Genomic DNA, 12,962 nt, shown 5'->3' with positions numbered 1-12,962 from the left:
ACAAAACATTGTAACCTATTTCTCCAGTAAACACTACAAACATTTTACTCACAGTGAACTCATAATAAGTGCAAATAAACAATGAACAGGTAAAATAGTTTGCTCACCGATCTCACAAGAGGACAGCGCAGGAGCGTGAGATGGCACCGTCTCTAAGCCCTGACATTCCACGACCAAACAATGCGGAGAGAACCAGAACTAGTTAGTTGTTTTGAACTTAACGCATCATTTTAGCAGTACACATGCATGAAAGCATTTTTAGCATAAGCAGCTAGTGTTAACTCTTCCTTCTATATTATTTTTGTACCTTTTTTCAGCGAATCTCTCCCTCTTTTTCCCTGCCAGTGTATTCAGAGCTAATGGGGCATAGCTTGTGCTCTCTCAGACGGAGATGGCAGGCGGAACAATGCATCATTTTGCAGATGCTCATCAGCTCTCCACCTCCACCATCTGCTGCAGCAGAAATGGTAATAATACTCTCATTATTCTCATATATTACAATCCATCCATCCATTCGTTTCCGCTTCTCCTTTTCAGGGTCGCGGGGGGCACTGGAGCCTATCCCAGCTGTCATAGGGCGAGAGGCAGGGTACACCCTGGACAGGTCGCCAGTCTGTCGCAGGGCCAACACACAGAGACAGACAACCATTCGCACTCTCACATTCACCCCTAGTGACAATTTGGATTATCCAATTAACCTATCCCCACAAGCTGCATGTCTTTGGACGGTGGGAGGAAGCCGGAGTACCCGGAGGGAACCCACGCAAACACGGGGAGAACATGCAAACTCCACACAGAAAGACCCCGGCCTGATGGTGGAATTGAACTCAGGACCTTCTTGCTGTGCGGCAACAGTGCTAACCACCGTGCCACCGTGCTGCCTGCTATATTACAACCATTATATTACAATGGTTCAGGTTTAATTTTCATTTCATATTATCTCCGCCTGTATATACCTATTGCTACAACCCTATTTGAAGCATTTGTTTGTAAGTTGTGTGTTAAACACTTTATCTGTTTTGTTGTATCTGTGAATATCTTTCCTGAACTTAACTCTTGACAACTATCAGTGAGTTGTTCTGGTAGCAGGTGATATTTTTCTTAAGAAATCCTCTCTCAAAAAGCCTTAAGGATGTCTAGTGATGTGGTGTAAAACACAACTATTTCCAGGAGTAGTTCTGGATAAATAACTTTATGAAACTCAAATGCAGTAGAATATAATAGAATAGCCCTTTATTGTCATTGCACATGTACAACAAAATCATGGGTGCTCCATGCCAACTGTGGAGGATTAAAAAAATATAAATAGTAAAGACATCAGGAATAAATAGCAAATGAACTGATATATATACAGTCAAGAGGAATATATACAAAACAAGAGAAAGGCACACAATGGAGAGTAAAGTGCTTGGAAGCAGTGCAAAAGGTCTGTGTATAGAGTTCGTATGTGAGAAAAGGGTTACGGGGTGCAAGGGGTTACCCTGGTTTTACTGAGGCTGGAGGATCTGGCAATGGCCTCCAGGTGAGGCAGAGGGCAGCCAGTGATTTTTTGCATTGTGTTGATTACCGTCTGCACAGGCTTCCTGTTTTCAGTAGTGGCCCCTGCGTACCAAACACCCAGGCAGGAGGAAAGCACGCTCATTTAATGCTTCCTCTGTTACTTTACAAGCTAAGCTATATGGTATGAGTGTATTGTGCTTACTGTGCACAAAATTATGGGTAATGTCTGTCAGATAAACTGGAATGATGGTCAGCAAAATGGAGCACCATGTATGCGTTCTTGTTCCAGCTAGTATCCCTGTCACACAGCTGGGGGAGTGTGTGCAAGGTTGTGTGGAACAGAGCCGGTGAGGCAGTTGTAAAGAGAGATTATATGGATCCAGAGACACTAGTTTTGGCCCACTGAGACTGCAGTTAAAAACTTCTCCTGAACTTGAAACCATACTTCCATTAAGATAGAAAAAGCTGCACGGTGAGGTTTGATCTCAAGTTCTAACTACAGGAAATGTTAGTAAATACATATGAAAAAAGTCTGAAGATAATAACTGTTTGTGTTGACTGTCAAATGTTTTTTGTTAGTGTAACATTTGTATAACACAAATATCACAGTAATCATATAGTGGTCAGTAAAATGTATTCAGAACTTGCAAATTGATAATGGATTCATCATCTCTTAAGTCATCACAAAGAAATTAGATACAAAATGTGAAAATGGACTCATCTTAGTGAAAAAAGTATTAGTAAAACAATGACACACTGACTGACTTTCAGCAAGCTTTCCAAACAGACATAAGCATGTTTCTCTGTGACAGCAGCTGCCAATCAAATGCCTCATCTTATAGAATCAGGTTATTAATCAAAATAAAACTAATAGAATAAATCAGCCAGACGAGAGTTACTACTAATGGCTGAGGTTAGCTTTATTGTTTTAGTATGACCAGTTTAACAGCCACCCTGCCGCCCGACACCAGGGGGCGATAGAGACGCTTTGCTTTCAGTTTTTGAAAGGTCGTGAATTTATTTCTGTAGTCGTTGGTCTGTGACGCATCGGGTCAGCCAATCGGGTTGCGTCAGGCAATTTAAGACAACAAACAGAGGAGACGTTTCAACAAGTGTTCAGCTGAGTAAGTCCATTGTGTTATGTGAGTTGTGCTGATACAGGAGCGACACAGCTAAGCTACTCAAGATGCAGCAGATGCAGTAGGGGAATAGCTCTTCTCTTTAGCCAGCTAGCGTTACAAGATAAACTGCGGCTGCAGTTGGCTTTAAGGCGCCCGAAAGTACCGGAAGTAAGTTAGTTCATTTTCAAAATAAAACCCAGTCACAAAGTATCAGAATCAGAATTTATTTATCCCCGAAGGGGCAACTAATAAACAACAAAGCAGCATAACGTTTAGATAAGGACAATAAGAACAGGCAATAAGAGTGAAGTATTAAACTCATTTGCTGAAACGATTCTTTACAAAACACTAACAAAAGTAGACATTATTAGGTATAATTAAGTTGAATGAGAATTACAGATTCGAAGATGCGTGAGAGTATTTTAGAATCTGTTGTCGAAAAACACTTGATGGTGCTCGTAGAAACCCAGGTTAAGATTACTTTATTTATACCCACAGGTAAATTTGCTTTACAGAAAAACCCCTTCACAAACACACATACCTAATGAAACCTGACAAAACACATATGTAGTAATTAAACAATATGAATCAGAGCCAAGTCAAATAAGTGTGAAAGCCGCAAATATTTGACTATTTGTGTTGTTAATAAGCGTAATGATGGTTTGACGTTATACTCGTGTTACAGTGAAGAAAAGATTGACCTGCTAGGCGAGTGAGTCTTTTCACTTTATATTTGGATCATTTTGAGCCTCACATCGAAAATGTTGTCAAAGTTAATATGAAAAATCTGTTTTATTTAATAAGGTAATCATAACTCAAGAAACTACTCAGTTCAGTCTTCATTAGCAGCATGGTTTGCTCAGTTGCCATGGCGATAATTCAGGTGTGAAATGGCCGTAAGAGATCTCTCCATGACAACTGAGCAAACTCCATCTATGGTTGAAGACTTTGTAGTAAAGATCCATTCACAGTCAAAGTGGGGACTCGGTTTCTCTCAAATGTGATGCAAAACACACCACAGTGTTTCACTCATTAAAGTAATGGTAGTTTGGGGTGTTTGGACAGAACATTATGTTTTCTAATCTGTTTTCTGCACGTAATATACCAACAGTACAGTGTGTCATATTTTCTAGTAGGTGTATTCCTTATCAGTCTCCACTATAGGCAACGCAGTAACTTTTCAAAGAAGAAAAAATCACCCTAAATAGTAACAGAAATGCTATTTTGTCTGAAAATTCTGGTTTAAAACCGTTTAGAAATAAATGTTGTCTCTATAAGAAACGACTTAGAATTTATACAACCAACTGAACGATGTTTCATTTCACTGCATTCTTCCAATCTTGATATTTCATGCAGTGAAACAGTGTCAAAGCAAGATGAGCCAGCAGAAATGATATTGCCTTTCACAAAGTGCTTACTATGGGTTGACAGGTGCTTTGAAGTTTATTTGGATGGACAGGAAAGTTTATTTTGTTGAGGTAGGACGCTGACTTTGGATGGTTTTGACTCCTGTGAACACATTTTTAAAAGGAACATGCTTAAGTGGTTTGTTGGGTTCTTGTGGGCAGTGCATTCTCCTTGAACAGTTGGCTGTGGTCAGGCAGTTCGGTTACAACTGTTCTGTGTTTTTCAAATGTGATGAAAACATGTGACATCCATACGTCCACTCAGCCTTGCGTGCGGTTTGTGCACGTTAGTAGTTGTGAACAGACCTGCAGTGAATTACACTGATGTGCTTCTGAACAGGCTTTCTGCTCCTGTTAAATGAAAACCTGAAATCTTGAAAGGACATGAGAACATTAGTGTTTGGATGATTCATAGGGTGAATTGTTTCAAGCCCTTCCCGGGCCAAAACCCTAGTTATCTCACATATTTCATACACTATTCTCATTCATTTGAATGATGCAACAAAACAGAAATAGCATTCTGTGAATGGCATATGGACTCTTTGTAACTGAGCATTAAGTAGGTGAGGGTGATGCTTCTCATAATGTTCATAAAAATGTTTTATTGTGTGTTGTTCTTTCCTAGTTTCCTGCTGGTGGATGAGGTGAGCGTGATTATGTCTCGCAGACTAACCAAAGAAGAGCTGGATGCACAGTTTGAGCAGTTCTTAAAAGAGGTAACGCAACATTAATGCGTCTGTGCCGATGTTTGTAAATCATCCTCACACTATCAATTACCCGTATAAAGTCTTTCATTCATCTGATTCTGATCATCAAAATCTAAATGGTCACTTATTATTTTGGGTGGTGGGTTTTTCATCTGTACCCCTCTTGGGCTATATTTAGAACTGCCTGTAAACATTAATGACCAGCTTTACAAGCAAAGATTAGCCTACAGTCAGCGCTCCTTAGAGCGCCGACTGCATGTGAACTGTGCTGGTGCTGAAAGGCTAATATCAGAAGTGATTTTACTGAGAAGTGTTCGTATCTCAGCCAAACAGAGGGAGCTCTTTGTGTATGTAATATCAAAAATGTCACCGTGATCAGTGGTCCCTTTATATCAGCAATAAAAAACAGGAAACCACAGTTTTGTCTTAAGAGCATCTCTTTGTCAGTCTGTTTCAGATGACTCTGTGGATTTAGGTGCTGCTGACAAGCAGCCACACTCTAAAAGCAACCAGAAACCAAGAGTGAGGCAAGATGAGGCACTCAGTGGTGGAGGATCAGCAGCAGGTAATAATGATAAAACATCCAGCACATGTGAGACATTAGCTTTATTGTAGATCATTCTCTCCTCTCTCTCTGTTTGTGGGGTTTTTTTCTTAGATGCAGAAATCTGTAAATAAAAACATGAATTAGGCTGCGTCCACACCAGGGCTGCCACAAACGATTATTCTGATAGTCGACTAATCAGATCATCATCCATTGGACGTAAAAGTACAGCTTATTGCACCAGCAGCATCTGCTCTGATATAACTATCATTAGCTTACAGCTTTAAGTGTGTAAGGTGCTCACTAACAATAAAGACAAGATGATAGTTTATTACATTTTAATGAAATTTGCAGATTGTTTCGGTAAAGTTTAATAAACTCCTTGCTATCTAAAATATAACAGGACACCGGAGTAAACTCTCCAGCATCTCACACTTCTGATAATCAGCTGTCTGCTTGAGGTTTATTCAGCTGTGTAAAAACTATAACTTTAATCTCAGCCAAACCGATTTACTCAGGAACAAATAAATACTAAAAAAAAGATAACATTACATATTACAAATAACATTTTTAAGTTATCTAAGTGACTCATATATCATGTTTAACCTGAGTAGTGAAGTGGATCTTACAAAGCTTCAAACGACGCGTCGACTATTAAATCAGTCGTCGACGGTTTTGATAGTCGACGTAATCGTGACTAGTCAACTAATCGTGGCAGCCCTAGTCTACACTAATCTGGATAAATTTGAAAACGGTGTTTTCATCTAAAAACGCTCCGTGTCCACAGGAGCCGAAGAGTTTTTCATCCACAATGAAACGACTAAAAACGCCTACGTTCCAGTACTGCTCATGCGTGAAACATGAGACAATTCAACCTGCCTCATTTCTGTCTGCTGTTTATTTACTTTCCAACTCTCTGAAACGTCGCGGCAAAATGTCGAGGAAAAACACAGAGTTTTTTAAATGGACTAACAATGAGGTGGAGTTGTTGCTGCGAGTAACACAAGAGTACAAAATTGAAAAGCGAGCGAGAATATAGACCAAAACAAATATGCCGAAATTAGCATTTGGTCCTCTTTGAAGAAAAGCTTTGGGGAGCATGTGCAAACAGATAGTAATCTTTAACGGGGCTGTGAAAAATGGGAAAAGACTAAACAAGTGCTGCACCATGCCGTCCGTCATCTTAGTTGAATTGGTCGCATGACTGCATCATGTGACTAAAATGCGTTATCATTTTTCGTATGCCTCTGTTTTGGCTTTAGCTTTTCCACACTGCAATGCAAAAACTGCGTTTTCTAATTTATGGGGAAGACCCCAAACCTCCCTCCTCCTGCTCATGTGTAGTGCTGCTGCGTGTTGTTCTAAAGTGCATGTGGGGCGATCGTGGCTCAAGAGTTGGGAGTTCGTCTTGTAATCGGAAGGTTGCCGGTTCAAGCCCCGGCTCTGACAGTCTCGGTCGTTGTGTCCTTGGGCAAGACACGTCACCCGTTGCCTACTGGTGGTGGCCAGAGGTGGCGCCAGTGTCCGGCAGCCTCGCCTCTGTCAGTGTGCCCCAGGGTGGCTGTGGCTACAATGTAGCTGCCATCACCAATGTGTGAATGTGTGTGTGAATGGGTGGATGACTGGATGTGTAAAGCGCTTTGGGGTTCTTAGGGACTAGTAAAGCGCTATATAAATACAGGCCATTTGCATTTAAAACACGGGAGGGCATGGTGCTGCTGCCAGAGAGCAGCAGGTGCCAGCACGGCCAGAGGTGAGGCTGAATACACAGACCGTCCTCTGGATGCCATGTAGCATGTAGCAGGCCCTACATGTATGTGTTATGAGAGTGTGAGTGATGTGGATGTCTGTGGATTCTGTAAGGATGAAACCTGCCTGCCGGTTTTCTAAGCTTTACCCTGAGATTCTGGCGTTTCTAGCAAAATACATTTATATTCAAAGAGCTACTTTTAAACCCAGCCCTGTTTATTGTGGCTTCTAAATGCATTTTTTTTGAGTAATTGACTTTGTTCTGACTTTTTCATTGCAGTTATTTTATGCATCTAATGCAGGAATTGCAGCTTCTTTTAATCGCATGTTTTTATCATTGCATAAACCACAAGGATGTATTTGTTAGCAGTTGGGAACATGTTTTACTGTTTACTCATATTTAATACAAACGAAAGCCTCGAAGGGGATTTGTGTCTCTGGTAGAAACCAGCAAGCAGCCACTCATCAAACTAAAATAACAACAATAATAAATACATCTTAAGAACACATTTATACTGTTTACTATAAAATGTTATACATAAGAAACTATAAACAGGAACCTTTCAGACTAGAGCTAATATTGAACTTAAATGTGCTCTAAGCTGCTCCAGTGCGTTCTGAATGTGTTGGGTTGCATCCAGCTAAACGTCTGACAGTCACTCGAATAACTATTTATTTTTTGTACGTTGTCTTCACTTCACCCATTCACACCAGCACGTCCTTCTTGTTTTAGTGCTTTCTGTCTAACATTCACACACATTCATACTCGGCTGCATCAGAGACCAACGTGGCCTCAGCATGTTGCTCAGGGATACCAGCCACCCTGATTGGGTTATTCAAGTGATGATAGGACCTTACTGTACATGTTAATGTTGGTGTCATTCTATAACATGAGACAGCGAGAAATGTTTCAACAGCACCTAAAACCTGACACAGGCTAAACAGAAAAAATTGAAATGATCTGATGAAGACAGTCAGTGAGCTGATGCCTACACTAGGTGGCAGCGTGGGCCTTTTGTTCAGCCAATAATATCGTTTCTATTATGGTGACTGTGTCTGATGTGTTGTTGGGTCCCAGGTGGTGGATCGATGTTGCTTTTCCTAATTTGTTTAGATCAAGATGTTTTTATTTCTGTCAGCACGGTTGGAATCTCAGATTTCTTTAAGGAAGTCTGAGTCTATTCAAGAGGAGGATGAGGAGGCAGAAGGTATTCACTCAAAGGAGGAAGACCTCGTCCTGAGAGACAACAAAGACACAGAGGGTGAGTCCTTGAACACACAGACGAACCAGCGAGAGCGATATGTGAAGGTATTTAAAAAGCAAACAACAGAGGAGCATGCAGAAAACTCTGCTTAGAAACTTTTTATAAAAGAAAGAAAATCAATAATAGGCTCAAATGGAAAGAAGCCCGAGAAGAAAAATATGCGATGAAGAACAGAAACAGATGTTCAGTGAAATTTGTGAGACTACCAGTTTATTTGGGAGGCTGCAGAAATGTACTGACAGCTAAGAAGGTGTTACACAAATTCATGCTTGGAGAAACTGTGCTAGCACTCCAGTTCTCCCAGATCAAAAAGCATTTTTCATCTTTTATTATGTAACCAGGATGGCAATGGTGCAAAACATTTTTTTGAGCATGTAGCACTGAGTAGCTCCACCGTTATTGTCCACCCACATAAAGCACTATACATGAAGGAGTCTTGTGGAGAAGTGCTGTGTTTAAATGTGTGTGCAGGCTCGGCGACGGTGCCAGCTGTGTACATGAGCGCGGTGGGTTTAGACACTCTGGAGGAGGAAGAGGAGAAGGCCAGGTTCTTTGCCCAGCTGGAGGCAGGAGCTTCATCTACTATAGACTACTCCAAGCTGAACAGGGAGCTGGACTCAACACGTTCTACCCCTGCAAACAACTACAGGCATGTCAGCAGCTATGTGTTAGGGCAGGGATAGCTCAGCAGGTAGAGTGGTGGCCCCATGATCGGAAGGTCGGGGGTTAGATTCCCCTGAACAACTACCCTGAGGTACCCCTGAGCAAGGTACCGTCCCTACACACTGCTCCCCGGGCGCCCAGTGGCTGCCCACTGCTTCACTGAGTGAATGGGTTAAATGCAGAGAGGGATTTTCCCCACGGGGACCAATAAAGTACACTTTCTTTCTTTCTGTTACATCCCCTCAGCACTAGTAAATGATCCTTTATTTCACCTCTCTTCATTTTGCCACATTTAGCTCTTGTGTTTCCATTGAGCACTGTGTTCATTCACCCGTCACTAAAACCTGTTCGAACACAGAGAAAGTTCCTGTGCTGCATTTCCTTCTTGCAGTGAGATTCAAACATGAACAAAAGCTTAACAGAAGACCATCAGAACTTTTCACATCTAAATCCGTTTGTGTACATGAGTGCAGAGTGGCAGCAGCAGCAGCAGCAGCCATCAACACAACAGGTTTTCATTGCATTTAGGAAAAAGGAAATCGTTTCTCAAACTAAATATTCAAACATTTGAAAATCAGTTAAAGTCAGTTATGTGCAGTGTTGGTCAAGTTACTTGAAAAAAGTAATCACGCTACTTTACTGATTACTTTTTTAAAGTAATTAGTTACTTAGTTACTTTTTAAAACATGATTTATCCCCTAAAAAAACAATAGATCTTTCAGCCCAATTCTACTTTTTCTACATAATCCATCATACAAAATGTAATCAAATGGAAAAGTCTCTTTTTAAAACTTGTTTTATTAGTTTTAATCTTTTAACTTTATGCATCAAGCAAAAATTTAATTATCTGCAACATTCTCTGACTGGAAGAAATTAGTTTAACATTTAAACCTATTTTCTGCACATTCCAGCACATAAAATAAAATATTTTGTGTTTACACTCAGTCCTTCAAATAGATGCAAGTAAAACACAGCAGAAAATAAATAAAGTCAAAGACTGAGCGGTCCTGTTGCTCTATTTTCACCTGTATATCAGGAGTGGGGCAGGCGGAGGTTTACCCTGGTGCAGTTGTGTCACAGCGGTCAGTGGAAGGATCCGCGAGTTTCTCTGTGAGTTTCACACTGCAGCAGCGTATTTGGTGCTTGATCAGACGTTTAGGGTTTTTTTTCGCTAACAGTAATCTAATTACCTTTTTTGCAATAGTAACCCCTTACTTTACTCATTACTCGAAAAAAGTAATCGGATTACACTGCCCATCTCTGGTTATGTGAAAATGATGTTTTGTGGACAGCTGCAGAGAGTCTGTCTTTGAGTCACTTTGGGGATCCACCGTCCAAAAATACAAACCTTTATAAAGTTGTTAGCATTACGTATTAGTCTGATAAAGCTCAGCAAATATTATCACTTAATACAGTTTTAACTGTTTCAATTAGTAAAGGAATTACAAGTAAATCAATTAAATACCCGTATCTGTTGCTGATGACCGCTATACTGCATAACTACTTACTGAATTTCATGGTAGATACTTTTCTCCCCTCTGTGGTCATTTCAGTTAAATTAGGCTTTTTTCCCTCCTGCCCCGTTCAGCAGCAGCCTAAGGTCCAGAAAGATGCCCGACGGGTTTATTTTTCCGAGTGGATCATTACGGCTTTGCCATACTGGTCCACTTGATTGATCTTTATTTTATTTTTTTAACTTTTAAGTTATTACAATGGGAACATACATGACCGGGGGATAGGAAAGGGAAAGACAGTAAACATCAGCTGGATCACCTGCTGGAAGAAAAGAAGAAACAAGTAAAAAGAGAACAACACAGTAGCAGACCACAGCAGCAGCCTGGATAAGTGTCAGTAACAGGAAATAATAAATACTGAAACTTAATGAGCAGCACGCAGGACTGACAACGATCAATATGTTTAAAGGCAGCAGCAAAGGTGTCCGTGCACACCTGTGTGCGTGAGCATGCTTGTATTCAAAGGGTTTCTCCGTGTAACGATATATTAGTGGACACAAACTGAGGTGAGCTTGAATACACACACCGTCCTCTGGACGCCATGTAGCGTGCCCACCCCCAAGGCCCCTAAATGAGGCTTCTGAGTAAGACACATGAGTTAATTTTGGACAGTAGTAAAGCACAGCTGTGCTTTCAGCGTCTCTACAACAGCTGCTGCTGTGGAGCTCAGTGTTGTAATTTTAATGTAATAAGAAGGATGTCCTCCCTGCAGGAATGTAGAAGAAGCAGAAGAACCAGTGGAGCGAGGGGGCGGTGATGATCACAGCAAGGTCAGAGGGACGATCAGTCCAGGTAAGAATAATGAAATCTAGGCCAACTCTGCTGTGTCTCTGTCTTTGTCTTAATCATGTCTGTCCTCTCTCAGCCTTCACAGGCTCCCCACACTACAGCGAGGATTTTGAAGATGACGAGGACGTGAAGGTTCCACTGGAGGAGGTTTGTGCTCAAATCTGTACCTGTTAAAGTCAAAAATATTAGAAACTTCATCAGAAAGTTCATTTTCCAATGAAAAGCACACAGAATACAGTTCAATAGTATATACAGTATAACACTGTAAATCAGTGTCGCTGAACACACTTTGTTGATGTATCTGCAAAGTTAAAAATGCTGTAAAAAGAAAAAATTAGCTAAACAAACTGGATCTGAGTTCAACTGGACGTTTGTCCAGGGGGAAACCGTATGATTGTTTAACAGCGACCTCAGGATAACCAGTGGATATAATAACAGCGGTGTATAATTCATGTTAGTAATATATCACTTACTGTTCCAAATGAACGGATATCATGTGACTGTGGCACTGTCACACTCTTGTCCTTTTTCAGACGTCAACGACGGCTTCAGTTCTTGCCAGAGGTAAGACACAGATGACATTGTGCTGAGGCCAGCACACTGAGATGTGTTACTGTCGTCACCGGCAGTGTTCCTAAAGCGATGACCTTTAGTTCCCATTAAGCCTGTGAGGTCTAAATGGTTCTTCTTCTTCCAAGTCTCGTCATAATGATTCAATCTGAAGTACAGATAGTTTAAAAAATACTCCAGTAAAGCCTGATGTACTGAATCAACTTCTTTACTCAAGTAAAGTAAAAAACTACAGGCTCTGAAATGTACTCAGAGTAAGACAGTACAAAGTAACTGACTCTTGTGCTCTATTAATATGATAATAAAATAAAGTACATGAGAATACAAATGTTATTTGAATCTAAATTCTAGTTGTAATGAATGTACTCAGCTTGACTCTGTTATGTAGGACACGTGCAGAGAATTAGAGAACTACAGTGCAGGTAGACCTAAATAGAAAAACGAGTGCAGTCGGGGCTTAAAGTTCGTGTAACACAGGACCCACACACACCTTTCTGATGATGAGTGCATCTACCATTTCCTCAGAGGTCAGTGTGCCGTATGACTGCATTAGCAATAAATGTAATAACGCTCTATATGAACAGTTACTCACTATATAGAACAACGTTATAGGATTATATTTGTTCACAGATGTTTGCAGCTGTCAGCGAATAGTTATCAGCTATTTAGAAACAAAACACTTTTAATCCATAACAGCAAATGAACTGTACAACAGAAAATACAAATGCTATTTATGGTCTCCTCACAACAATGATAAGAAAAATAAACTGGGCCAATATGGCATGTTTGTTAATACAGAGACGCACATGTTACTGTGATCTCTGGTCTCCCACTCAGAGACACAGGTCTCCCAGTGTCCAGCATTCAGAGGCTACCTGAGGACTCATGTGTGAGAAAACCTGCTCACGCAGACATGTAGAGCCAAATATGGTAAATGGCCTGCATTTGTATAGCGCTTTACTCAGTCCCTAAGGGCCCCAAAGCGCTTTACACTACATTCAGTCATCCACACATTCACACACTGGTGATGGCAAGCTACTGTCAATAAGGCCTCTGCAATGTTCTGAAGACAGTTAAACCTGTCAGGTAGTGACGTCCAGCAGGTGAACATGCAGCTCCATGAACACGCACAGC

The 12,962-nt window shown here is 40.8% G+C and overlaps 1 protein-coding gene across 5 annotated transcripts in view; it reads left to right on the top strand.

Annotated features, from left to right (window-relative positions):
- Positions 1-2,529: 2,529 nt before the first annotated feature.
- Positions 2,530-12,962, top strand: part of LOC147300731 (centrosomal protein of 162 kDa-like) — a 45,743-nt gene continuing 35,310 nt past the window's right edge. For 2 of the 5 annotated variants that reach the window (XM_086284848.1, XM_086284846.1), the window contains exons 1-8: positions 2,530-2,624; positions 4,653-4,743; positions 5,182-5,299; positions 8,167-8,289; positions 8,764-8,941; positions 11,182-11,261; positions 11,335-11,405; positions 11,792-11,822. In XM_086284848.1, the coding sequence (XP_086140974.1) occupies positions 4,684-4,743; positions 5,182-5,299; positions 8,167-8,289; positions 8,764-8,941; positions 11,182-11,261; positions 11,335-11,405; positions 11,792-11,822 (661 nt within the window). In that variant the 5' untranslated portion in view covers positions 2,530-2,624; positions 4,653-4,683. The other 3 variants (XM_086284851.1, XM_086284847.1, XM_086284849.1) reach the window with 3 other exon arrangements.

The sequence above is a fragment of the Aulonocara sp. 'chitande type north' Nkhata Bay genome, unplaced genomic scaffold (genome assembly GCF_057382095.1).
Source record: "Aulonocara sp. 'chitande type north' Nkhata Bay isolate Kocher_YH1m ecotype deep benthic unplaced genomic scaffold, A_spYH_male_GT1.1 unmapped_scaffold_7, whole genome shotgun sequence".
Taxonomy (NCBI): domain Eukaryota; kingdom Metazoa; phylum Chordata; class Actinopteri; order Cichliformes; family Cichlidae; genus Aulonocara; species Aulonocara sp. 'chitande type north' Nkhata Bay.
The sequence above is the reverse complement of the archived record's forward strand: the minus strand, read 5'-3'. Positions and strand labels throughout refer to the sequence as shown.